Source organism: Ciconia boyciana, chromosome 1 (assembly GCF_034638445.1).
Source record: "Ciconia boyciana chromosome 1, ASM3463844v1, whole genome shotgun sequence".
Lineage (NCBI taxonomy): Eukaryota > Metazoa > Chordata > Aves > Ciconiiformes > Ciconiidae > Ciconia > Ciconia boyciana.
Genome location: NC_132934.1, coordinates 16,160,153 through 16,187,655, shown reverse-complemented (window position 1 = coordinate 16,187,655; position 27,503 = coordinate 16,160,153). Strand labels below are relative to the sequence as shown.

The following is a 27,503-nucleotide window of genomic DNA, read 5'->3' as shown; positions in this document are numbered from 1 at the left end:
CAGTAACCGGGATAGAGGATCTCAGCTGGGCTGTATTCAACTGGGAGGAAGTGCAGCAGCAAATGCACTATGCTATGTTTCTGGGGATCTGCAGTACTAAAGCAGGTGACTCTCATATTAAGTGCCAGCTTGAACTTCTTAAATTTGGCAGTGATGCAGCATAGTAAGTAGTGATAATTGCCTCGCAGAGCTGGGAACATATGGCCATGTCAAAGGGAGAGAGAATAGGGTACGATCTTTTACCAGTGATACACAGAAGAGAAAGTTCCTCCTACAGAGGTCTCTTTGGCAGTGGAGAGGACGGATGTTTCCAAAATTGCAAACTGCATTGAATGGAGATGTCTTCAACAGACTGAGAAAGCTCTACGCAGCAGGGGATGCCAGCCCCAGGTGTAAGACACCTGGCTGTTTCCCTGTGCTCAGTGTAGAATGGGGTACTGTCCTTGTGTCAGTACACAGAAAGTTCCATGGAAATACTATGAGGGAGGGAAGAAGAAGCTTGGAAGAAGACCACATATGAATATTGTGCAAGAACATTTGCATGCCACTACTCTTTGAGTTTGTTCCAAACAAGCATCAGCTCTACATCAAAGTGTCCCACATTGGGTATTACTAATTTAGGCTGCAGGTATTCTCAGCAAACTGAACAGGAGTCTTTATGTGATTAACCATGCCCTTACTGTGGTGCTGAAAGGATGCTAAATTCTTACATCTTCCCCATGCATATAGGAAAATAAAAAATTATTTCCTTGAGATAAAAGAATGGGGAGTCAATTAAGAATTCATGAAAGAATAATGAAGTCTGTAATTTGAATGCTAGGATCACTGGCAGAATTCCTCCACCTTCCTCCATTATTTCAGTAGATTATATTGTCTTAAGATGATTTTAAACAAAATTAAATTAAATCCAAAAAATCTCTCTAAAAAATTAGGTTTGTTATAATATACCTAAAGGAGAGGAAAAAAACCAACCCTCCTTATATTTACAGTTAGCTAGTATTTTCATATATAATGTTCCATATCCTTTATTATTAGAATTCTATCAATACAATTTATTTAATTTTAAAACACTTATATTAGGAGAAAGGACACTCTTTTGTGTCACACTACCAACTATTTTATCAGTGAGTTTGGGTTTTCTGCATTGCCGAGATATCTTGAAGTCAAAAGAAAAGATGATAAATTTATGTGGCAATGGATTTTAGAGAGGAATTACATTACATATATATATATTAAAAAGAGTTCTTAATTTTATTGGGACTCAGTTCATTATTCTTTGATCCATAAAGCAAAATATATTGCTGAAAAAGAAAAGAAGTAAAAAGCTGGAGATCATGGGAGACACATAGCAATATTTATATTATCATTATTTCATCAATCCATGCAGTTACTATAATACTGCCAGCTACACCGATGACAGGAATTAACAAACTTGCTGATTTTTACACATGTTCAAGCTTTAAGTAAATGGCAGAGCAGTACTTGCTAATCTGCCTCACTAACGCACTGTTTATACCAGCCAAAGCTTTTTTTTCAGCACAATAGCTTTATTTGGGCATGGCCAATTTTTCTACACTGAGGAGGCTCTCCTCCAGCCAATCATTCAAGAACTGCTCAGCAAAAATGACTCTACAGTCAATTCTGTGTTATCTGCATACTAGGAAACTGTGCAATGTGGATGTGCTAGGGTACATAATATAGGCAAATCCAACCACAAAGAGTCAGTTTGGAGCCATCAGGATGTATAAATTATACATCAGTTTGGCATTTCTGGATGTAATTGGACTCTTCCAGAGCTGATCAGGTTGCTCTACTGTGCTGGTTTTGGCTGGGATAGCCACCATCACACAGTTTGCCAGAAGCTTTGTAAGCAACTACTTGATTTCTCCTACCATGAATTCTGGAAAATAGATCATCTGTGCTGCAGGAACTAATGCCCACTGAGAAATATTGCCTGAGCATCCTGTTGAGTAATGCTGTTGCTTCTATGTAGTACAGGGTATGAAGCTTTAGGTCAGGAAAAAACCACAAATGTTTTGCTATTTTAACTCTTTTCCCTATTTTATTCTTATCAACACATTAAAACACATCTTGACTAGAGTCACTCACTTTCACTGCTTTTTCATACCAAATATCATTATTAAAGAGAAACTTGCAGCAGGACCCAAACAGTTGGACTTACACAATAATCACAGTCAGTTAAGCTAGTGCAGCAGTTGAAGGATACCCATCAGAAGGACAGAAACCATTGCTAAGATGCAACTGAAGGCTGCTCACAGAAAGTGTAATAAACTGCTATTTATCTCAGGACCACAGTGCATACTAGAATAGTTCTCCTATATGCAACTTCTGTAACTATGGTATTTTGAATTTCTAATCACAGTAAGTGTGATCACATACCTATTTTGTTCCCTGTAGAAATACAACCATACGGTAACAAACAGAGGTCCAAGGATTCTGCTTCCCAAATGGATTCCATAATTCGAAGAATCTAGTAAAAACAAACATATACCCTAAGTTATTTCAAATTATTTGGACATTACTTATTACTCACACAAATAACACTACCAAGACTTCTGAAATGGGGCTAAACTTACTTGTCTATTTTACAGATTAAGAGATAAATACAGAAAGTGTGCAGCCATTCAAGATTATCAGTTACAGAACCAGGGTTTATATTTCCTCATCTGTCCTGTGCCCAAGCAATCTCTACTGTTTTATAAAGTATTAATAAATATATTATATGATTTCTACATGAGCTGAGGACATACATTAGCAAGTATGTCCATTTTTTCGCATAAATATCCCCAAAAGTGCTAACAAACCAGTTTGTCAGAACAATCACTGAAATATTACTAGAGCAATCCTACCTACTGATTTCTTTTTCATTTGTAACTTCACCCATTGCATAAATAGATAAAAATGCTTCATCAGAAAAAAAGGCCATGTTGCACTAAATAAGATTCCTTCTCTAGAACACCAAAATGTGAAGTATTTATGGCACATAGCAGGAGAAACCAAGGTAACAGTATGCACTGGGTCTGGCTAGGACAAAGTTAATTTTCTTCAGAGCAGCTCGTATGGTGCTGTGGTTTAGGTTGGTGACCAAAGCAATGCTGGAACACACTGATGTTCCAGCTATTGCTGAACAGTGGCTGCAGAGCATCAAGGCTGCCTCCATTCTCACTCTGTCCCACTGTGAATAGATCAGGGGTGCACAAGAGGTTGGGAGGGGACACAACCAGGCAGAGGACCCAAACCAACCAAAGAAATATTGCATGCTGAATAATGTCATGCTCAGCAATAAAACAGAGAGGAAGGGGGTTAGGTAGGTTAACCATCTTTTGCGCAGGAACTGGCTGGGCATTGGTCTACCCATGGGATGTGGTGAGTGACTGCCTTTGCATCACTTGTTTTGTTTTCTTTCTCTCTTCTTCCACTTCTCCTTTGCTTATTAAACAATTTTTATCTCAACCCACAAGTTTTCTTGCTTTTACTCTTCCTTTCCTCTTTCCCCATCCCACCAGGGTTAACCCACAACACAGTAACATAAAAAACTGCAGTACCAGAAAGAGGATCCAGTTTTGATGTCAGCCTTGCCATACACAGTTTAAAAAACAAAAGACAACCGCATATTTCATATGGACAGTAAAGATAAGGTATACACACTTCTGAAAAGTAAAACAATTTTAAAATATTTTAAAATATTCATGTTATTTATTTTATACATTTTAGCTATCATACCTGTAAAATAAGCATGTCCTGACGGAGGTCATCTCCATGTTTGAAGATTATGCCTATGGTTTCATTTGATAGAGCTGTTGGATCTGCACATTTAAACTCAAGCCAGAGGGGCTTCTTCTTAGATGCCATTACTTTACATTTTTCTATCTGTGAAAGACATATTTATTGCTAGCCATGGTACTCCAACATCAACACAACTAACCTTTTGACACACTACCTATAGATTAGTTTACCAGCTTCCAATCAGTTATACCACAAGAAACACACTGAAAGCACATGTAAGGAATGGTATTCAATTGCCACATAAAGCCTCACTGAACCTGCACAACTTTTAACACTGTCCTTGATAAAGGAAAAAGCATGCCTTGACTCTCTGAAACTGGATTTAGCTTGTAAATCTGCTTCAGACAGAAAAAAAACCTTTTAAACCAGGAATAAGAGATTCTGACAAAACTGGCAAATACCAGACCCTCACAACAGCACTCTGACACAGGTGCTTCGCAAAACCGGAACATAATCATTGTCCAATGCAATTTACCACATTATCCACCCTTGTGACTTCTAGCAACTTCAGTTATTCCAGATTGCTTGATTCAATTCGTTCAAATTCATGGGGAAAATGGCATTTGTGAAACTAATTAAACATAATCATTCATAAAATAAGAAATTTAATTCCCTATTTAGTTTTATTACATTTTTAATCTTGAGAAATTCAGCACTGAAACTACTGAAATTGCAGTATTTCAAATGTTTTCTCAACTAATTATGTCTAATACAACTGGTGTATGTAATACTTTCTATTCTGGAATTCCTGGTTCATTGTTGAACATTACTATGTACAATAAAGCCATCTAAGATAATAAAAGCAATTGCACATTAGTGTTTGAGAGCTGACAGAATCAATGACATCAGAGAAGAGTACTTTGGAATATTCATGTTTCACAGATTGAGGTTCTGAGCTTGTAGTTTAAAACAAAACAGTTTTTACCATCCTTATTTTTAAAAAGGAAAGAAGTTCTTAAATCTTTGAACTTACTAGAAACACTGATTTTACTTCTAATATTTGGTTTAGACTAGTCAAATTTCAGGGTTTGAAGACTATGGACAAGTAACACTTGCTAGAATGATGATGAAATGAAAGCTTACCAATACAGTTTGTTATATCAAAAATTTTTGTTCATATAGTTTGGGGAAAAAAAAAGGCTCTAACCCATCTATTTTTGGACATAGCTACCTTCCCTTGTAAATCTATTGCTTCCTTCGTCTAGGAAGGTCCTGGTAGGGCTGCATACTTCCTAAGTGAAGGAAAACTAGAAAATCCAGAAAGATCTTTTATTTTATTTTGAAATTCACTTTTTGTCATGCAGCTGGTGATTTTTGTACACAAAAGACTAAAGAGAGAGAAATACAATCAAGAAAATAATATTTAAGAAGCCACAAATTTTGTATTTCTGAGGAAACAATGTTTGAATTGACTTCTGTACTGACAGTACCTCAGTCATGCCCAACTGGGAGGTGTTTAACTCTCTCAGCTTGAAGATAGACTAGCTTATAGCCTGTCTATCAAGGCACAGGTTTATTTAACAGAAACATGGCCAGATCTAGACAACTAGTATCAGTTACCCAAATGAGTATTCAGCAATTCCTTAGGTTGGATGGTTTGTCTGTCCTTAGCTAAGAGAAAAATCAAGGGATTCTTTTCTTGTAGGCTCCCTGCTGCACATTAAGTGAATCCAAGGATCTTCACTGTGCTTCTTCACCCGAACCTCACATTGCATAGCAGATGCATGAGCCAATTACCTTTCACTACACATCTGCTGATTTATTAATCTTGTTTTTAACTCCAACTGTCAACATAAGCCACTGCTTATAAGTCAACATAAGCCACTGCAATCTCACCACAAAACTGGAGGCAGCAACACAGAAAAACCCAAGTGTTTCTTAATGTATTTCTAACAAAATCTTAATGTATTTTCTAATAAAAGTAACAAAAGCAACATAGAGATATTGAAAAATCAGAAATAGCTAAGGCAGACATTTTTGTTAGTAAGATGAAGGTCTGGACGTAGACCTTAATGACAGATATGAATCAGGGTAAGACTGCATAACTGGTTATGACAGGGTAACTGGAGGAACAGAAACTGAATATCCCAAAGCCCCTGAAGTCAGATAAAACAGTTTTATACAGGTATTTAATGTAAAAAAACATCAGTTACCTGGTTAAATCCTGGATTAAACTAATGGAAAAATCATAATTGCCATTTAATGATTAGGATTTTATGGGTTGTTGCATTTTTTTAGTGCATGGTGGCATGTCATTACATTTAGAAAAATGCTAATAGCTTTGGGAACAAAAACTTACAGAGTCCATGAAATGTCATCATATTCACAGTGAAATAAGACCTTTAGACATATTAGCAAAAATTTTTACCAAATGACACATACTTGCAAGTAGGAGATTTTTTTCAAAAAGGATTTGTAGAAACTCAGAATATACTTACCACCAAGGCTCCTGCTCTTAGCCCAGGATCATATGGAACTCTAAAACTTTCTGGAAGTTTGCTGCTCTGTAGTTTTTCAAGCTTTTGTCTCAGCTGTGCAATAACTGCAATTACAAGTAAGAAAACACAATGAAATCGAAAGTTGGAAGGCAAAATAGTTATAGGTAATCAAACTTGTTAAGCAACACGATTTAGCTAAAAACCTCCCTGTTTAGCTACTTTTTAAACTGCTTTCCTCAAGGATCTCTCAATTCAAGGAATGGAGAAAGACTCTTTAACTTGCACTATTAATGGTCAGGGCTGTTTCAGATACCTCAAGGTAAAGCATTCAAGCACCTCACAAGTCATGTGCCCTCTACACAGTGTTAGAAGCACTGCACAGTGCTTGGTGTTCTTCTGAAGACTCAGGAGATTACATTAAAATGTCACCTTTCATTTAAAAAACAAAGCAAAACACACCACAACACACCAAAAAATACTTTGCCCTTATAACTGCCAAGGAAACGTTGAACTATCTACCTTAAAGGCTCAGAAGCAGGAGGCATTTAAAAGCACCTTGCATTTTCCAGTATTATTTTGACCTACCTCATTGCTCTTGCAGACAGAATTGTGGCTTTTGAATTCTTGGAGTCAATTATACTGTAATCATAAGGACTCCAACTATAGAGATACTGAATTTCCTATCCTCGTAGAACTGGTTTCATAGTACGGCCTTGTTAATCTCACACTCCAGGAAGAATAAAATTTGCTGTATATTTATACAAACAATAATTTTAATGTTCATATATAAACTGAATCTTTTCGTTCATAAAACCTCAAGCTTCTGAATCTTCAGCTTAGAACAGCATGCATTATACTACATATGATGCACTTCGTTCATCTCAGGTAACAGGTGTTAGCAGCATAAGCAATACACTGGATATTACCTTTCGTTACAGAAAAGACCTGAACACTGTTCTAAAAGAAATTGCAGCTACACAGCAGAGGCTGCATATACATGTTCAAGTAATTTTGGAGATAAAAATTAAAGAGCAAAAAAATTGTAATGAGAAAGCTAGACATGGACCTGGATACCTAATATACAAAATCATAAAATCATAGAATCATAGAATGGTTTGGGTTGGAAGGGACCTTTAAAGGTCATCTAGTCCAACCCCCCCGCAATGAGCAGGGACATCTTCAACTAGATCAGGTTGCTCAGAGCCCCGTCCAACGTGACCTTGAATGTTTCCAGGGATGGGGCATCTACCACCTCTCTGGGCAGCCTGTGCCAGTGTTTCACTACCCTCATCGTAAAAAATTTCTTCCTTATATCTAGTCTGAATCTACCCTCTTTTAGTGTAAAACCATTACCCCTTGTCCTATTGCTACAGGCCCTACTAAAAAGCTTGTCCCCATCTTTCTTGTAAGCTTCCTTTAAGTACTGAAAGGCTGCAATAAGGTCTCCCCAGAGCCTTTTCTTCTCCAGGCTGAACAACCCCAGCTCTCTCAGCCTTTCTTCATAGGAGTGGTGTTCCATCCCTCTGACCATTTTTGTGGCCCTCCTCTGGACCCGATCCAACAGGTCCATGTCTCTCCTGAACGGAGGACTCCAGAGATGGACGCAATACTCCAGGTGGGGTCTCACGAGAGCAGAGTAGAGGGGCAGAATCACCTCCCTTGGCCTGCTGGCCATGCTTCTTTTGATGCAGCCCAGGATATGGTTGGCCTTCTGGGCTGCAAGCACACATTGCTGGGTCATGTCCAGAAAATTAAGACATTTCAAAAGTTGCTGTCAAATTAAGGAAGTCAAGCCAAAAGAATTCCCTGAGAACTCACAGAACACACACGTTACACTTATCCTAAAGGTTTTTAGAAAAGAACTACCTAGCAGTGCCAGGTGACCAATGTGGTATCTCCTCTGGTAAAAAAATAAATAAATCTGACAGCAAGATACAGGATCTAATAGGTGGACTTTATAATTAGACACCTTTTAAAAAAAAAACAACCCCAAACAAACCAAAACCAAAAAAACCCTAGGCTGTAGTAACTTGGGTCATGAAACAGTTTTCTAAAATTTAACTATTGATTTCCTAGACAAATCTAGCTTGATTTCAGTAAGTCTCCTCATTGTAATGTAATGTAATTTGAAAATTGTATGCCAACCAATTGAAGCTAGTAAAGATTAGGAATTAGGTGATTTCAAAACACAAGTCAAGATGCCCACTAAAACAATTTCAAGTTGATCTGGCTTAAGAACAAAGTGCTATGCATTTTCAGAGAAGAAACAGCTACATAGACACATTCTTGGGAAACAAATAATCTAATAGAGTGGTGATGAAAGCAGATAATCCTATGCAAGCTGTAATATTATGATCTTAAGAATTTATTTATTTATTATTACTCGCTGTGTTCAAATGTAAGCAAAGAGATTACATGAAAAGTGTAAGAAACAGTTTGACAGTATGATTGCTACTGGACTAGTATGGACCTAACAGGAAGGAATTTACTCTTTAAAAAAATCCACAAATACTGGAGGAAGAAAAATATACACAAGAATTAGATGAGGCTGCATGACAGAATGAAATGAAACAGTCCGAAACATTCAGACTGAAAATATAAACAACTATGAACGTTAGAAATTATGGGGCAAAAAAGAAGCAATAAACTAAAGAAGAAATTTTAGGATATACATTTTTTAAAATGTAAGAAGTAAAGGGTGCCTGTAGGAAAAATCATATCATCAATAATCTGAGAATAAATTAAATTAGATATAGCATTAGTAGGACACTCCATAGTTTCAGGAAGCCTTATTCAGTGAAAATGTCAATTATATAAGTCATCTTTCAATGTTCTGCTGTACATTACATACAAAGATTTAACTTCAAAACCTGGTGGGTGTTAATGCGATTGCTTTTCTTTGCCCACATATCCTTCAAAGATAATACATTATGGAAACTACTGCTGTTACAGACATGTACATCTGCAAGGCTGTAAAGTTTCTTTCCAAAACATAGGATTCTGACCAAATATATTTAGATTGTAGAGCATTTTAACATAAATTTAGGAAGTTGTTTAGAAAGACCATTTTATATGGGGGTTCAGTAAGTCCCCTAACTCACACTATGTGGTAACGTAACTGATACTACATTATATATTGAAGAATAAATGCATATTTCCTTCAGATTTCTTCTGAAACGTCACCACAGCCACTTCTGCATAACCAGAGTGGAATGGCTTTCCAAACCAAGGACTTCCTGGCCTGGAACATACCAGGCTGAACATGCAGGAAGAGCTGGCCTCTCTACAGCTTTTAGAATTTGGATATTGTCGTGTGTCTTCTTGCACTTACTCCCAACACCAAGAAATTATGACAAACAAGCTTTTAAGGAAGTCAGGGTGGTGGAGGGGGGAAAGGCAGGCAAAACCCAGAGGTAAACAGGCATTGCATAACCCTACTGTGGCTTCCAAAGCAGTGCTTACAGGAACTAGAAATAACAATACCACATCTGTGTCTCACAGGACTCGTATTCAGCCCATCACAAAGCCCCAAAGATGTGCTCTGTATATTCACTGCTGATCCACCAGCTACTTTCATGGCCTAGCAGAGGCTGTACTGGACTCCTCCCCGGTCTTCTTGCCAAGAGTCTTTTAGTGACTGGTTAGGGTAAGGCTGTGTTTCTTGGCAAATGTCACTTTTTCTGTTTATTTCCAGTTAATATTTGTGTCCTGGGTTGTTTCTTTCTTCAGTGCTGGAATTCAGCTAAGGGTTATGTACAAGAACTTAGCTGTTTCCCAGTTGCATGGCGTGAGGTTCAAGAAGATAAGCCAAAGCATGGGAATGTACTGGGTGTCTATAACATTGACATTCTTCCCCTTTTGGGGTGGAACAAGCAAACAAATGTATTATTGGTTCAATGACTATCAACTTACACTGGCATTTTAAAAGAAGTAATAATGATGCCCTTTGACAGTCATTTATCCATGAATTTTCAAAATAAACAGTACAATTTGCTGCCTAGATTTTCACACCAAAAGAGAAAAAAGAGTATTATTACAAGTGAAGAAATGCCTGTTAGCAAATACCTTGAGAAGTGACATCATACTTTTCCGCAGAAACTGATTTTATCTCCATTGTGACTTTATGCAGCAATTCAATTACTTGAACCTGCTTCATGAAATCATGTAGCATTGCTTTTCCACAGCCCCTCAGATAGGCTTCTAGGATGACTGCAAACCTCTGTTGGTAATGCATGGACTGGGCAATCTCGCTTCTTAAGAACCAAAACAAGAAGTGACCAATTCTTTTGTTCTAGAGGTGAAAAAAAATACTACAATAAGCATGCATTTTTTGACAAAGGGTTTTAATAATGCCAGTAACTTCAGCATAAGTTGGCTGTATTTTGAAATACTTACTCTCAAACCCCGTTTTAGCAGAAATCTGGCTAATGCACTGTCATGATATGGCTCAAATTTCACAGCCTGAGGAATACAAAAATAGAAGTCATGTTATTAACATATTTAAGATCCCATTGCACTTACACTTTATTGATGACATCTAGAGAGCGCATTGCTGCAAGAGGAGAAAATGTATAACAAAACGGGTCGTTTGAAGAAACAAAGTTGAAAAGTACAAAGCAAGGCTTCTCTGTGTTTGATTCAAGAAGCACTTTTTATTTGCAACAGTTTATTTTCAGGTATATTATTAATGCGACAAAGAAAGCAACACAGGGAGTAGCTAACTCGCGAGACCGATCTAAGCTCATGAAGGCATGTGAACAAAGCAACATCATTCTCATGTAGCAAAAACCAGCAAGATAAGAAAACAGTCTGCAGTCTGACTGACACAGAGAAGGCTTGAAAAGATTATTGCCAAATGAAATTATGTATTTGTAATAATTCTTTAATGAAAATTTTCAATAATAAAGCACTGTTCTTTGACAACATCTGCCACTTTGGGACTGGGGCACCAGGGTTCACTGCTGGCTTCCCCAGCAAGCATGGGATACAGCAGCAGCTTTTCGGAGCACCTAATCTCAGGCATTCTGGCCTTCAGCCCTTAAATGAACCACAAAACAGAATAAAGGCTCTGATGCACATCCTATATTAATGGAGTACAATTAAGAGGAAGACTTCACCAGAGCTTTTTTTTTAATGACTCTGTGAGCACAGATGTACTTTTTCTCTTCCAACAGCTGCTCCCCTCCACCCAAGCCCACAGATATTTCCAAGCTACTGCCAAAAAAGGGTGGAAACAAAAAGTCAACAACTTTTTTCAAGTGTCAGGATTGGAATTTTTTTGCTGTTATTCTCCTCCCCAACCCAATAACCAAGTGAGCTGGTCTACCAGAAAACTATCACACTTCCAGGTACTGGGCTGTGCCAGGGAACTTGTCCACTTCAAGTGTTTTTTCCAGCAGCTTCTTTCCCGTTGCTTGAGGGACTCAAGTTTATGGGAGGTTTGTATTAAGATTAATGGGGGGAAAAGATATGCATGTGTATCCCATGGCAAGAAAAAAGAAATAAGAAGCATACAATCTCTGGAATACCGTCACAAAATCGCTGTTGTGGACTGAGGGGGTTGGTGAATGGCTCCAGGTTCTGGAAATAGAGAGCCAGGAAGCGGCACATCGGGAGATTAAGGGAAAACAAAGAGATGTGCAGAGCTGGGTGCATGTAGTATGCTCAGCTTTCAGAAGCAACAAAGTATGCAAACCTCTAGCGATAGTTATTCAACAGAATATAATGGCTCTTTCAAGATCACTGTGGTCTGCAGCTTGCAAAGAAGAAACCAAGCCATCAGCAGAGGTCTACTAAATTCATCAGACAAATCACAGGGTTTTATAAACTTTTAAAAGTACTGTGGCACACAGTTGGATTTTTTATTATTAAAATATCAACACTATTTCTGAAATGTAAATTGTCCTGTGGGTTTATTCAACAGAAAAAAAAGAAAAAAAAAACACGAGTTTTTTCAGTCAACCTTCTAGAATGAACCAACTTACAAAAATGCTACAAAGACTTGTTCTTTCCAGCTGCTGGCTAAGAGACAGACAAGAAAGCCAAGCACCAGACTTGCCCTTCTACGGTATCATAATTCTGCAAGAACTGTCTTGACCGCCTCTGCAATACTGTTTATTTCCCCAAGCAACACCATCTTATTTAGGAAAGATAATGAGAACTCACAAACATAAACTGATTTTAAAATATATAGATCCTTTTACTTTGTGTATGAGATTATGAGGTATGAGGGTTTTTTAATAAAAATTAATTTTCACTGCAATAAGGCACCCAAAAGCAATAACTATTACATAAATTCAAACGGATTTGCTTACAGTTCCAAGAAAGCCCATTAAAAACCTCATTCTGGTATACACTTTGCTGAATGTTCTCAGTGCATATCCCTGAAAAACAATTTAAGAATGAAATACAGCCAAACAACCGGCCATTGCTTCAAAACAAAACCTCCTTGTATTAAGGTTGCAAATATATTTTAACATAAAAGGATATTAGGAAAATGTATTATGAGCATCCTTATTATGCTTATGTTTTAGAAATAATTATTTTAAAAAGCCAATCCCATTTTTTTTTTCTTCACAAAGTCAAATACCAACATTTGAATAGCAACAATAAAAGCTAGCCATTAAAAAACATCTGCTGGCACTTCATCAGGTCCCTGCACGTAGCTTTGCCTTGTCAATTCAGCAGAAGAGCTTTACTCACTGCCATATACAAGCAGTACAGTCATCGGTGTTTGTTTTACAATGGATTTTGTTGTATTTTAACTATCTTATCCATGTTTTATCAACTGCACAGAGAACAACAGACCTTTATAGGAAGCTCAATAGGTTTGTTCATGGCATGGCTGCTTCTATTTGGGATAAACCTGGGGGGGAATAAAATGCTTGTTTGATTTCTAACTCTACTAGGAGGTAAAATGGGAATATCCTGTGCAGAGTGAACTAAGTCATAAAGCTTTCATGAAGGCATGCATGTGAAAAGTGATGACCGTTTGCAGAAGAGACATCCCGGATGTGTCCATCAGAGCAGAGGAATGGCTGACATCCATTGGCTGAAAAATGTGGATTTTAAAATACACTGTGGTACCAATACTTTGCTGTAGGATGCTGATGGCCTGTGCTCCATTGTTAGCCAAGGAAGGAAAGACAAGGAAGCAGCAGAGAGGTAAAAGTTGGGATCTAGTATTTTTTTCCTTTTTGGGAATGGCAATGTTTTAATTTCTTACTACATCTCTTACTAAAAATGACACAGTGAAGTTAAGTTACTATGATTTTATGCTACAGTAATTTAATTTACTGTTAGAGAGATTTATTCTTTTTAAAACTCTCCAGATTTGTACTTCCTGAAAACAAATAATTTAAAAAACAAATGGAAAAAAACCAGTATTTCCCCCATTCTCTCAGGCACTTTGATATCAACCAATCACCATCCCAAACCCCTAATTTGGATACAAAAGCGAATAAAATTGCTGAGCCACATGTAGACAGCAAAAGCTCACAAGCCAAGCATATATATAGCAGCAGCTACGTGGGAGGCCCAATGAGGTAACCGTTGCGACTCCTTTGGTTAGTGCAGAAGTGCATAAATTCTGCCTGGGGAGCCTAATCTTCAGACAAGCAAAGACAAGGCTAAAGAGGCCTTGTTTAAAGCACTACTGATGCGCAGCAAAATCTGGAATACTAACGTCATTTTCCTGGGAACCCGGGCTCTCTCTGAACCCGCAGAAATTAAAAGCCCCATCCCACATCTTCCCCGGCTGCAGCAGTTCCTTTTTTTTTTTTTTTTTTAATTTTGAATGCCAATTTTGTCCTCTGATTCTTTGAAAAAAGTATTTCTTGCTCTGTGGGGCGACAGCCTTTCCACACAAACCAGAGCCCTGTCGGGTATGGGAAGCCTGCGGAGTTGCCTCGTTTCAGGGGACACGTTTACCAGGAAGAACCGCAGGCTTACACCTTTCACCAGCCCTCAGATGTGACTTTGTGCCTGACAGGCTGCCCAGCTCCTGCACCGCGTTGCAAAAAAGCAAACAAACCAATTTGCTTGTATAACTGATATAAACCTTCCCAATGTTTCAACTGGCAGACCTGCGCACAAAGTGCTTCAAATCGATACAGTGGTGATTCATTGCCATTAAAAACACAATTTTTCACCCAACTTCCCAGAATGAATTAATCTTATTATGGAGTCCTAGCAAGCCTTTATTTACTTTTTAAAATTTTTTGGAAGCCTCTAGATAAATTTGGTCCCTTAACAGTACAAGACTGAAGTCATTGCAACATACCGTGTAACTACACTGTCATTCTTGACCTAAAACCCAATCACAGATTTTTCTTCAGGCCTTGCCCATATCAACATCTGCCTTTACCTTCTTTCCGTCTACACTCTTTCTAAACTATTGGTAAAGCCGGTCAACAATTCTTCAGTGCCGTGTGATTCAGACCTGATAGGAACAGGATTAGAGACAGCACAGTTAGGATTTGCTCCCATCATAGCTGTGCTAGTGTTGACAATTTCCTGAAAAACATACTACTGTAAACGCAAGATGCAAATTGTAAGACACAAGGCAACGGTAACACAAAAATAATAACACAGGCAAAAGGTGAAATGTAGGAAGCGTGTTTTCAGTTAATTTGGTTACTACCACTGCTTTGAATAAACACTGCAGACCTCAAAACCAGGGATTACTAACTAGACCTACTAAGATGGGAATGATCATGAGGTAATGCAAATATTCCTGGAAGGCCGAGTTCAAGAATGCAAATACACCTTACCTGCACAAGCTGTAAAAGATAATGAAGAACATCATCATCTTCTAAACTTTCCAGTTTTTGAACTGCCATTGCTCGGACATTTTCATCCGAAAAGTTACAGTCCAGAAGTTGCATTGTGAGTCCAACATCTAAAGTGCTTTGATCCCAAGCCTCCTTTTTAGCTAGCAACTGGTATGTTTTGGCCACTATTTCTTGTTGTCCCCATTTCACAGAGCTAAGCAGCTTAGGATATGCCTTGGGGTGCTTTATGCTTTCATATCTAAAGTGCCACAACAGTTCTTTGTCCTCAGGAGAAAGTGGATTAAGTGGGTCAGTTGCTATGATCTCTTCAAGTTGCTTGCGAAGCTGGTTGGGCATTTCAGCTCGTGTCCTATCCCCTTGGGGGTCCGATGTTATCCTGTGCTTGGGCAAAGCAATTGGGTGACAATATTTGTCCAGCACAATAGAGATAGCCATTGAGTTTTCTTTATCTGGGTTAGTTGCTGATGTGAGTTTGTCTGCATTGATACTTCCTTGTTCTTCCCCCTTGCCTGGAATTTTCCACATGTGGAGCACATACTCCCCACTTCGTAGCAAGAAACGGTGATCTATCAGCAAAAGATTTACATAATAGAGAAGTTGAGTTTTGCATTTTGAATCAGAGTTGGGGGATTCATGTGACTGAAGGTTTGTCTTTGTGGACACTCCCTGTGCTTTGCCGCAGTATATCTGAAGATTCAGGAGTGCTCCTTTAGGCAAATCCTTGATTTTGATATCAAACTCCAACCAAATATTCCACAGAACCTCCTCAGTAAAAGGCTTTGAGGAAGTCCTCCTCTGTGAAAGGAGCTGCTGCCCATGTTGAATGTTAGCCTCCACAAACACAGTAAGATCAGTATTTCTCGGTAAAACTGGGATATCAATGCCAATTATTTTCACCCTAAATTTCCTATTACAATCCCACAAAGAGATAGTGAAGACTCTCTCATGATCTTTTCCATCTATTGTCAATTGTTCATGATACCCTGTAACTCCTGTACAGTCATCCACCAAGGGCCACTCTTCCTTCTGAACCTCATCCTCATTCGGGTCAGGGGGATTGTCTAGGACAAGGTGGATTTCCTCCCCATTCTTAAGGCACTGTCTTATCCAGTGAAAATCTTTGATTGGTGTCTCTCCAGTAATGTACTCATCTCTGCCACAAATCCTGAGAACAAAATCCAGTTCACTATGATCTTCAGGAATGTCCATCAAAGACTTTTTCTTTGCCATTTTTGTGAAAAAGCTGTGGAGAATCATATCTGGAGTGTCATCTATTGACACTTTAATTTTTTGGCTAGTTGTTCCTCTATGTATGATTATGAAAATATTATTATTAGTGATCTTTTTAAATAAATATTCTGGGAGTGGCTTAGATGTAGTCCATGGGTGCATTGCATACAATTTAGGATCTCTACAGGCTACCTCTATCATTCGTGGAGTGACTAATCTGCGACGGGTAAATTCTAGTTCATCATCATGCACGTTGCTTACATCAGTGACATCATAACCAATTAAGTCGTTAAGTTGACGCTGAAATTCCTGAACTTCTTCTGATGGTTTTTGTTTCTGGACAACATAGATTTTGCCTACCTTTTTCTGTAACACTTTCCAGTACAGTATGCAGTCCAACGTCTGTAATACTTGATGTTTATCATAAATTTCATACCATTGCCCTTTCTTCTGATACTGCAGAATAAATTGATCCGGGGTGAATGCGTGGTAGAAGTCTGTGGTTTGACTCATCTCTATTGCACGCATCCAAATCTGTGCTTTCATTTGCTCAACCGTACAGTTGCCAGCTATTTCGAGTAACATCATTTCCGGTACTTTAGTATGTTTATCGCTTGTAGGTAAAATGAACTCAATGGATATCAGTTCCATTGACGACAAATTACTCGATGTACAATGAGGTTTCATTCTTCTTCTCCTTCGTTTGTTTTCCTCTCTCATAACAACGGGCTGTTCATAATCCCCCAACTCCATGCCAGAAGAAATCTAGCAAAACATACAAATACTTGATTACTTTCTCATTTACATTTTTCTTTACTCTTTATTTTTTAACTCTTCTTAATTAAAATCACAGGCCAGACAGAATCCTGCTATGTATATATGCTTTTTATATTTTCCCTTCCCCTTAATTTCTGGTCATACACACTTGATTTACATAAACCACCTCAGATGTAATCTATTCAATTCAATACCAAATATTAAAAAAAACAACACACCACCCTCCAATGATTAAATAATTAAAATAGAGCTTTTAAACAGCATTCCCAGATTTCACTGAGGATAAGCAGTCTGTCTATATATTTCCTCCATACTGGTTTGTTCTTGCTTCTATTTGATCAAGCACTGATTCTTCTGCTGCCTCATCTGTTTTGATGCTGCTGATATTAACGTAAGTGGATTTTCATAGAAATCAAAAGACACACTACTGTGTATGAGCAGAACACGATCCCCTCGAGCTCCAGGAATGACAGAAAGTAACAAAACAAGTGATTTATTTGCAGACTGGACAGAGGTGAGCCTATTCCCATTCTCCTCTGCCTCTCTTTTTAGTGATGAGGAACAAGGACTCACACCAAAAAAAGCCCTTAGGATTCAAAAGTCAGGAACTACTTCTGAAGGCAGATATTTAACATGCATCTAAATTCAAGCCTAGTATCCCTAGATGTGCTTCTTTTAAATAAATCAATTCACCAGATTGATAACATCCATCCATTTTAAAAGTAAACACTTCCAGTACAAACTATTAGTTTGTTACAGAAGAAAAAATGCCCAAGCTGATGCCACTTTATTACCTTATACATCAAATGACACCTAAAACACCTGTAAAACAACTTTGAACACGAGTAGCCTACCTTATCAGCTTTCAGTAAACAAAAAATATTGTTGCTCACAGTTAATTTCCATTGAACAATATTAAAGTGGCAATTATTCACCGAGAGCTTGGAAGAGGAAGGCAGTGCTGATTAAGCGTGCTCGCACAAGCTACATTACAGCAACATACTGAACTTCTTTTCCAGACAATGCTTTTTACACATAAAATCTTTCTCTAACTGCTGGAAAAACTAAAACCAATGTAACGATGCCTTAGCAGATAACAAAACAAGAAGATAAAAATATGAAAGGTTAAACTGAAACAACATAGCACGCGAAGTAAAATGCTTTTTTCAAGTTCCGGAAAGCAACGACTGTGGACACACCACCCCTATAACTGACAAAGCACAAGGAAATATTACCTGCTTATAAAATAAAGGCTGAATTGCTGAAGACGAGTCATTTGTTTAATTTCTGAAGTTCCTATTTGTTTAAAGGAAGATCATTCACACAAAAAATTTCTTTGTTTAAGCTGTTCTGCTTTTCTTGCTCGCCCTCATAACCAGATGCGAAGGAAGTGCTGCACTTACCAGGAAGGAAGTTTTAACCAAGTTGATTATACATACGATTGCTCATTTAAAAAAAGTCAGAATGCTTTTCCTGTTACAACAGTAAAAATACACTGACAGTACACCAATTTAATTTTAACACACATGCATAGAAGACAGGCTTAGAGCCTTTTAAAAATAGCTAAGAATAATCTGGGCAGTAAATCTAATGAATCCAAATAAAACATTTTAAAAACAATATATTTTGGAGAGCCTAACTACTTTATAAAAGAGTTAAATAAAAATACTAGATAAAAGACAACTAAATCTGCTATGTTTCCTTATTTTTATTTTCATGGTGATAGCCCTTTGAGGACTGCCAGCTTAAATTCATTATAGTTTTTTAAGCCAGCCTCCATACAGGCGTCACATGGAGATGGTATCTGCCAAGGGTCTTGTGTGGTAACCTCAGCAGCAGAACTGCTGGGCAATCTTCCTCCTAGTATTTTTAACTCATCCATTTATGATTACAAACGCACAGTGAAATCCACTAGAAATTATGACTTAAGATTCGGGAAGAATTTAAACCATGGACTTTCAACCCTAATTCTTGTGGTTAACTACAACCTGGAGAGCTGTTCTTTTACTAAAAAAAAAATCCCCACAGGAAAGGATTTGGAAAACATGTACAAATCAGAAAGAAAAGACAGAAAAACCTCTAATCGTATCCTTTTTCCCTATGACTTTTCCAGTGAAATGATGACCATTTTGAAGAGCAATAAGCAGTATGCATCCTACAGCATTACATATCCTACAAAAATGATGACTCTTGAGGAGAAAAAAATATGAAACAACTGAAAGGCCCTTTAGCAACAGTGAAATGGTGGTGTCTTTTTTTTTTTCTTAACACACACACACACTTCCTATCTCGTAAGACACCTTTCTTATTAAAAAGGCAAAAAAACCCCCAAAGCTCCCCCTGTATTGGCAAAAAAATCTGATAGTCTCTTACCTGCCTCCAATGTGCCACTCACAACCTCTGAAATTAACACTTCGCCAAGGTTAAAAAAAGAAAATACCCTCCACCATAGACACAGCTCTTCTTTCTCAGAGCATCATTTTGCTTGGCAGCTAAGATCGATTTCTTTTTAGAGGTTATTTTTCCTCAGGAAGTGAGTTTGGGGAAAAACACACTCTGTCCCAGCTCCCTCTACCTTTCAGAGCCAGTATTTGAAATTTCTCAAGGAAGTGGTGCAGTTGCCCTGAACACTTCATCGCTGCCATGAAATCTACCCATCTTGGCCAAGACATCTCCAACACTCACCCTCCGCGCATGTGTAGCCTGTCAGCGTTCATGAGCCACAGCCTCTGTGGAATCTCAGCACTACACACCGCTTTCCTCTCCGGTCCTCCTCTCGTCTGAAAAAAGCACTTGGCTGCTGGAAAACTTGAGCACCTGTAAGCTCAAGGGCAGTGCCCAGGATGACAGAGGACAAGGAAGCAGCCGGTTTCACATAAAAAGGAAAAGGAGCTGGAGGTGTAGGAAAAGAGAAGGAGCAATGCTGAAGGAGAAAATGTGTTTTGCAAAACCTGTGTTTTGAAATTCCCTGACTTTGGAGAGCTTGACTTTGCAACGCTTTTGCAGTCTGTCTTTTGAAGTATAATTTCTAAAACATGTAATATAGCCACGCATTTTTCTTCATTTAAACGTAAGCAACTAGCAGTAAGGGTTTTTTCACGCCAACAGGCTACATAGATTTTTTGCAAATATCCCTCATTCTAAAAGTCGTTGTGCTGATGCTATTAAGTAAACCTCAACTCATTTCAGTTTCATTGGGTTTTGCCAGACCTAAGAAAGCATGCTGTTTTAAAATGTCCTCATTTTGCCACCACGTGCTATGCGCTTAAAGATTAATTTTCAAAAACATATGCACACAAATATTCCATCTCCTGCTAAGCCCTTCTAGCACTACTCCATTGATCAAGACCATCAAGACAATCAAAGGCAGCATCTCTACCTCGTGTAGCAGAGAACTACCCTGTACACTGCTCAACAAATGTAAATGCTTGACACTCTCATCCACTTAAAAAGACAGGCAGAGCAATATTGTGAAAGGTTTAGATATTCCCCCACAAACTGCATCAGCTACAATGCAAACTGCATGACACTTGTGTAACTGCCCGTACAAGACTGTCTCTTCTCCCACATTCATTTGGGCTGTGACCTGTCATGTGTCCAGTCCAGTCCAATCTTCATCTCCAGTTCAGCTCTGACCCCTTTTCATCAGCTTCAGAAGCCAGTTCTTGGAGCGATGACTGTCTCTAATCTGTCTCTGCAATGACAGACACAAAAGTGTCCCTATTCTTAGGGTGACATCAAATTGTATCTATTTTCTGCTAATCCATGTGTAGGCATGGTAAAACCATACTTCCTCATGCATATGCATCAGGAAACTTCGACGTCTATAATGGAAAATCATTTAAAATAACTTCCTAAAACCTTTGTCATGCCTAAGCATTACTTACAGTATTGACATTTCTATATGCCTACTGCAACAACACCACCAAAAAAAAAAAAAAATCACTCTTTTTTATTTCTAATTCTAATGAGCCTCATCAACGCCAAATTTTCCTGTATTAGGAGAACTGTCCTACCACTGGTCCATAAATCCTGATGGGGTGCAATGGAGCAGGAGGAGGTGGCCCTGTAAAACGTAACTAAGACAAGCAAACAGGCTCGCCTTTGTCTCCAGTCGTGTTCCTATCTCATCACTCAGGTCAGCAAACTGATCATAACAAGAACAACAAAAAAATTTGGTTAACTTTCAGCTGGATCAGTTCCTTGATCTGACTCATCACTTGCAGGAGTGTTAGGGCAGGGGAGGGAAGAGAAGGGAAGGGAATGGAGCCAGCGCAGTTTAGGGTAACTGAGACTGAAACATAATTCACAGCAGGATTAGGAGATAAATTCATGAGTAAACTTGTTAAATGATTTGAAAACACTGGCTGAAAGGTGCCTTAAAGAGACAATATGGTATTATCATGAATTAATTAATTTATTCTGCCACAAAAATTCAAGATATCTGTCAAACTTCACTGCTTTGTTAGGACTGTGTTAGAGTTTTACCAGTTACTTATTCTTCACCAGTTATTTTCATGCTTACTCTATAGTAGTTCCTGCTTCAGGTTTAATCCACCACGTGAAAACCTTATTGTAAAATTACTCTTTTCACTTTAGTGTGAACTCTTTCCCAGACAACATAACCTGCAAGAAAATAGGCGCTCTGTATTGTAGTAAGAATTACCTCGTGCACACATTATGCAAATATAATAATAATCTGTTTACATTCACAGTTTCAGATAAAGTTAACTTTAACGATGACTTAAAAACAAACAAACAAAAACCAACTACCATGACATGACCCAAAGTTTTCCAAGCAGCATACTACATCTACTGGCCAGCATTGTCCTGTAGCAGGATACTGCTTTGCATTTGCTGGATAGGAGTACAATGTATCTTCCCTACATCTACCTTGATCCAGTGCGGAACTATGCAGGCAAGATACAGCACTAACATGTTAAGCGTCAACACAACAACAAAAACCACTGTGCTCAGTTCTTTTGCCAAATCCTCTGGCAACTACTAGCTCTCACGTGAATTAAATCAGTGCAGGTTCCCATTAGCAAGTAAACTTCACAGATAATATAGTCACATTCTTCATCAAAAAGCATACTAATCAGCAGATACAGCTCAACGTCTCGGTCAGGAGGTTGTTGAGTCAATCAGTGTGCCATTATGGCTGTAATATTTTCAGGACCCCCCTGCCTTCACTACAGACTTTTGCATATTTTGGTTTCTACACACGGCATCTATTTGGGGGTGCTTCTGGAACAAACAGTAACTTCTAGCTGGTTCTGAAAATTTAGGTAAGAATTTTGGCAAAGTTCTAATTAACTGGAGTTACACAAGTGATGGGTGACCTACCTTCAAACCAACACTTCACGGAGTTTGAAAACAGAGATGGAAGCTATGGCTGCTGCAGGGACACACTCTGGATACTGCCTGTCCCTTCCACTTGTGCCCAGTTTTCAAATACTGATCGTTAAGGGCGTGATCTAATCTACACCGACAACCAACTCCCGAATGCCCTCAGCTATTATTTCAGGCGATTTGTGGTGGGAGAAGGTTTCATGGTCTACATGTACTGGATAGACACAAGAGGCTATTATTTGCTGGGTGAGGAAATACAGTTATTTATTGTTTAAAAGCTGGTTGTAGCAGAGTTGACTCATAGATCTTAAGACCAGAGGGAACTGCTACCACTGTCTAGTGTGATCCTTCACTTTGCGCTGCTTTATTCAGCGTACTAACAGTTTCCTCAGCAGGTTCTGCGTCAAGCCTCTAACTCCTGTTTGGGCCGGGATGCCAGCCGGGACCAAGGCCGCGAGGAGCGAAGGACCGGGCAGCGTAGGGGCGGCTCAGCCCCAGCCCCGGAGACTGCCGCGCTGCCGCCGGTCAGTCACACATGCCCTGCTGGAAGGGGGCTCCGGGCGAAGCGCTTCGCCGGCGCCAGCCCCGGGAGGCGCGGCGCGGCGGGGAGCGGCGGGCCGGGGCTGCCTCCCTCAGCCGGCCCACCGGCCGGGCCCCGAGGCCGCGCCCGCCCTGCCCGCCCGCCGCCCCGAGATGGCGGCCGGGGCCGCGCCGCCGCGCAGCGCCCGCGGGAGCAGCAGCGGAGCCGTCGCCGCCTGAGGGCAAGCCTCGCCGCGCCCAGCCCGCCGGGGCGGCCGGCAGCCGCGGACGCTCTGCCGCGGGCGCGCCCGCCGGGCGGGTCTGCCCGCCGCCGCCGCCGCGGGGAGCCGGGCCGCGCCGCCCCGGCCCTGCGCCCCCGCCGCCACCTGCGAGCCCGGGCTTCGGGCAGGGCCGGGCAGCGGCCGGCCTGGGGCAGGGTCCGCCGGCGAACCCCGCCGGCCCCCGGGACGGAGCTACTCACCGCAGCGGCACGGCCGCGGCCCCGGCTCCGGCTACCGGACAGGTGTTTTCCTCAGCAGGAAGCGGAGCGGGCCGGGGACCGGAGGGGAGGCTCCATGGCCGGCGGTAGGCAGCTCCGGAGCTGCCGCCAATCACACGCCGGGCAAAGAGGGAACCGGCTGTGGGGCCTCCCCGCCCCGCTCGGCCGCCGCCGCCCGGCCCCGCCGCGGCCCCGGGGCGCCCGGCCCCGGCCGCCGCCGCTGCGCCCGATCCCCGCCGCGGCCCGCCGAGCCGGGTGCCGGGGCCGAGCCCCTAACCCCGAGCGAGGCGGGGGCCCGGGGAAGGCGCCGGCGCTGGGCCGGGACGCTCCGCGGGTCTGCGGAGCGCGGTGCCCGGCCTTGCCGCCTGGAGGCAGCGGGCAGTCCTGCTGCGGTCCGGGGCCCGCTGGCCCGGTACGGCCACATCAGCCGCAGTGGGGATATGTCCACTACTCGGGTAAAGCACCACAGCCTTGGTGTGGTTTAGCCGCCAGCACAAGGCACGCAGGACCCGTCCTGGCGTCGGTACGGGCAGCAAAACCTCTCTGGAAGCAGCTTCAAGAGGTGTTCGTTGCCCAGGGGCCCCGAACGCTGCCGTGCCCGTCGCAGGCTGCTGCTGAGCAGCCACCACGGCGGCCGTGCCAGCAGCCAGAGCTGGGGCTGCCCGGCCAGGCCCACGCCGGGCGCTGCTGACCGCCCGGCCAGCCCCACGGGCTAAGGCGAGAGCAAAGTTAGTTTGTCTAAGCTGCCCCCAAAAACCCCTGGTGATGGCTATCTGCTCTAGCATGCAGTGGCCTTCTCCTTCTGAAAGACTTCCATGCTGTCTTATTAAATGTCTACTCTTGCAGGTTTAGCCTCTTACTTGTCTTATTGCTTATTTTTGCAGCTACTTTTTGTTCAAAGGTGCTGTATTCTTGTTTTCCTACTGTTTTCCCATCTCCAGACTGTGCAGTCCTGGCTCTCTCCTTCTAGGTCATGTTCCTTAGACCTCTTGCGATTCCCGTAGCTCGCCTCCGGGCTCTTGCCAAATGGGCCACGTTGTTTTTGGAAGGCACTGCTCAAAACTGGACATAGTAGTACTCCAGCTAAGGCCTTGCCAAGGCTGCCCACAGCAGGAGGATTAATTCATCAGCCTTACAATGCCAGGACTCCAAATACAGCTCAAGCATAACCATTCACATCCAATTCAAACAAACAAACAACTCCCCCTCACCACTCTTTCCCCATCCTGGCTGCTGGCTGTTTGGCTCTGAACGGAGCTGAGTGTTTGTATCTCCGCAGCTCTTTTTTGGAATGAACAGCAAAACTCTTTCCATGATTATGCCGAGACCTTTTTTGACCCTGATCTTGCAATGAGATTCACAGGTGAACCCTGTACAGCACGGAGCCCGCACCCTCGCCCTGAAAGCCATGCTGACATGAGGTTACATCTCCAGGGAGCGCTTTACAAGACAATAGGTTGCCACAAAGACTATAAAAATGATTTTGATTTTTCTAGGTACACATTATTAACCTCCATTGAAAGAAAATATCAGAAGGAAGTAGCTAGTATGTTACGTATAGAGATGCTATTATAAAAATTTGGATAATTGTCATTATAGCAGTAGGGTTCTTTTGACTTAAAAAATCATTTGCATGACAACATTAAGAATCATAATACCCACCTGAAGCAGAAAGTAATTGAGAAACTATTGTATAAACATGGAGTTTCAAAATGAATATACGTTACACTGAACTGTGGCTATAAGAAATCATAACCCTGTACTGGCCTCGAGTTCCCCTTTTTACAAAGATGAAAGCCAAGTAAAAAACCTTTAACAACCTTCACGTGACATGTATGCAGCATAGGGGAAACACGGTGAAGACTCACTCACTTCGTGCTTGGTTTTGCCTGATATAATGGGTAATATCAGTCAAAGAAGTTTAGCTTCGCACAGCACAAGTATTACTGAATGCTTTAAAAGAGAGGAAAAAACCTTATCAAAATAGGAAGCCTTTTGTTGTTGTTGGCTGGATCCCCAGACGGATCGCTCCAGGAACACAAGTGTAGCCAGTTTGGCGACTAATCCTGTTAAAATCCGTGGACTTTATTTGGGGATGCACAAACATACAGACATTTGAGCAGCTGAATAAAAAAGACTGTCATTTGTCAAAAGACAGTTATAGAGGGAATAATTTAGAGCTGGAGCAAATGACACGTTTCATATTGACTTCAGCCAGAATTGTATAAAATATTTTTAAAATAGCTATAAGTCAGCACAGTGTTTTCTGCAATGAAAGAATAAATTATTTTATGTATTATATTTGAGAAAAGGAGGTAAACTGAAAATCTTTGTCTTTTCAGGATTTAGTAAGTTAATAAAATATTAAAATTTTGCAGTTAATCTTCAGCTCCTTTATATACAGCACAACTTTCTTTATAGCCTTTTGTGGCAAATTAAGTAATACAACCTTTCCTATTGCCAAGGATGCTCTCCTTATAGGTTGTATATTCTTTGGAAATACACATTTTAACATGATTTTATTCCTGTTGATTTCCAAATGTGACTTAAACCCTTTCCCATAAATTATCTGTTGGTCTTTTTTTTCAGTCAAGAACAGCCTGTACAATAAATTGAAATGCACATTTTACCATATAAAAAATGGAACCTTAAAACAGTCAGGAATAGCATAGCTTAATGAAGGAAGGTGAAGAACACAATTTGGTATTTAAATGAAGCTGATTTAATCAAAATTAGTCATGCAAAGAAGCAATCATTTTGCTAATATAATCTTGTGGGGTGCAGTCAAAATGCAATTATTTCCTTTATCTTTCAGCTGTAATAAAAATATGACAAGGAATTGCTGTCATGATCTTAAATGGGAGTTTTGGAGGTTGGAAAAATGTAAGATGGTATCTTTTGTGTTCTCTGCACAGTCAAACATCAGTTTTTATGTTGTTTCATGGAGAACTGCGATAAAGAATAACAGCCGCATTAAATGCTCAGCAACAACTTTATATACCGACATATGTTGGAACTGGATGTAAATGTTCTGCTGTCATTGACAGACTGGGTTCATTGCAATTTAGGAAATAGTATCTAATAGTCTGGGTTGTTTTTTATTTTCTATGTTGCCAGCAGAGAAAAAAATTAAATGCAGAAACTTTGTAGGTCTTGTACCAACAAAGCCAGAGCCTGCTTGCCTACTCCCAGCAATAGCTACATTCAGTTTTGTAATTGCTTCCTTATGTAAAGAAAATTGAAAGAAACATTGTGGGATACATTGTGCTTCCTGACGGAATGGTAGGTAGCTTTCTCCTTTCTTGCAGAATTTATATGTTGGAATTTTCTAATTGGGTTATAAGCACTTTATGATGCATTCAGTGCAGGATTTAAAATAAATTGACAGAATCCCTTTATTTTACAGCTCTGCTCTGAAAACTGATCGTGTAAATATGTGATCAGTTGTGTTAACATCATTGCAGTTGCTTTGTCCATATGCACGATCATATGGTAACTTTGGTATCAAAAATAAGTTTTTCTTCTTGCTATAACTTGCCAACAAGCAGAGGAGGAGTGAGCTAGATTTTGGTTTGGCTTTTGCATCATGTTCTAGGTATGGTGGCTGCTCATGTAATGGATATAACTGACAGCTAAGCGTTGCCTGCAGGTCTGTCCTCCGTTCACAGCTCTATTTCATGGGAAAGGCAGCCCATCTCTTTTTATGCTAGTTCTGGGTCATTGCTTGGGGAAGTGGTGGAAGGCCCTGGGAGAGTAGGGGGGGGTCCAGAAGAAGAGCAAATTAAGGCTGGGCTCTTGCTGCATCCCTCTGAAGGGATGCCAGTGGGCAGTTAAATCCTCTGTAAGATGTCTCCTATGTGAGCTTGGGTTCCCAGGAAAAGGCGTCCAGGGGAATCTTTCAAGATCTGCTGGACATGAAAGTAGCCTTGTGGCCTGATCCAGAATGATCTCTGTGAACCTCTGTAGGTAGAGCAGAGTCAGGAAAGCTCAAACAAGGAAAAGAGGAGTCTTGCCTATCTCTAGTCCCTTCTCCTCCAAGAAATACCCGCTCTTTCCTTTTCTCCTGCTAGGATGGTGCTCCTGGTGATC

General features: G+C 40.5%; 1 protein-coding gene across 7 annotated transcripts in view; it reads right to left on the bottom strand.

Moving 5' to 3' along the window:
* The window catches only part of PIK3CG (phosphatidylinositol-4,5-bisphosphate 3-kinase catalytic subunit gamma), a 37,628-nt gene extending 13,834 nt beyond the window's left edge, over positions 1-23,794 (bottom strand). The window contains exons 1-11 of one of the 7 annotated variants that reach the window (XM_072859586.1): positions 23,397-23,794; positions 20,631-20,738; positions 19,730-19,936; positions 18,280-18,437; positions 15,017-17,032; positions 12,560-12,628; positions 10,641-10,706; positions 10,311-10,536; positions 6,246-6,349; positions 3,745-3,891; positions 2,401-2,491 (exon numbers count right to left, since the gene is read on the bottom strand). In XM_072859586.1, coding sequence (XP_072715687.1) covers positions 2,401-2,491; positions 3,745-3,891; positions 6,246-6,349; positions 10,311-10,536; positions 10,641-10,706; positions 12,560-12,628; positions 15,017-17,020 — 2,707 coding nt within the window. In that variant the 5' untranslated portion in view covers positions 17,021-17,032; positions 18,280-18,437; positions 19,730-19,936; positions 20,631-20,738; positions 23,397-23,794. Of the gene's footprint in view, positions 1-2,400; positions 2,492-3,744; positions 3,892-6,245; positions 6,350-10,310; positions 10,537-10,640; positions 10,707-12,559; positions 12,629-15,016; positions 17,033-18,279; positions 18,457-19,729; positions 19,937-20,630; positions 20,739-22,390; positions 22,964-23,396 lie in introns of those variants that run through there. The other 6 variants (XM_072859567.1, XM_072859577.1, XM_072859558.1 and 3 more) reach the window with 6 other exon arrangements.
* Positions 23,795-27,503: the final 3,709 nt, after the last annotated feature.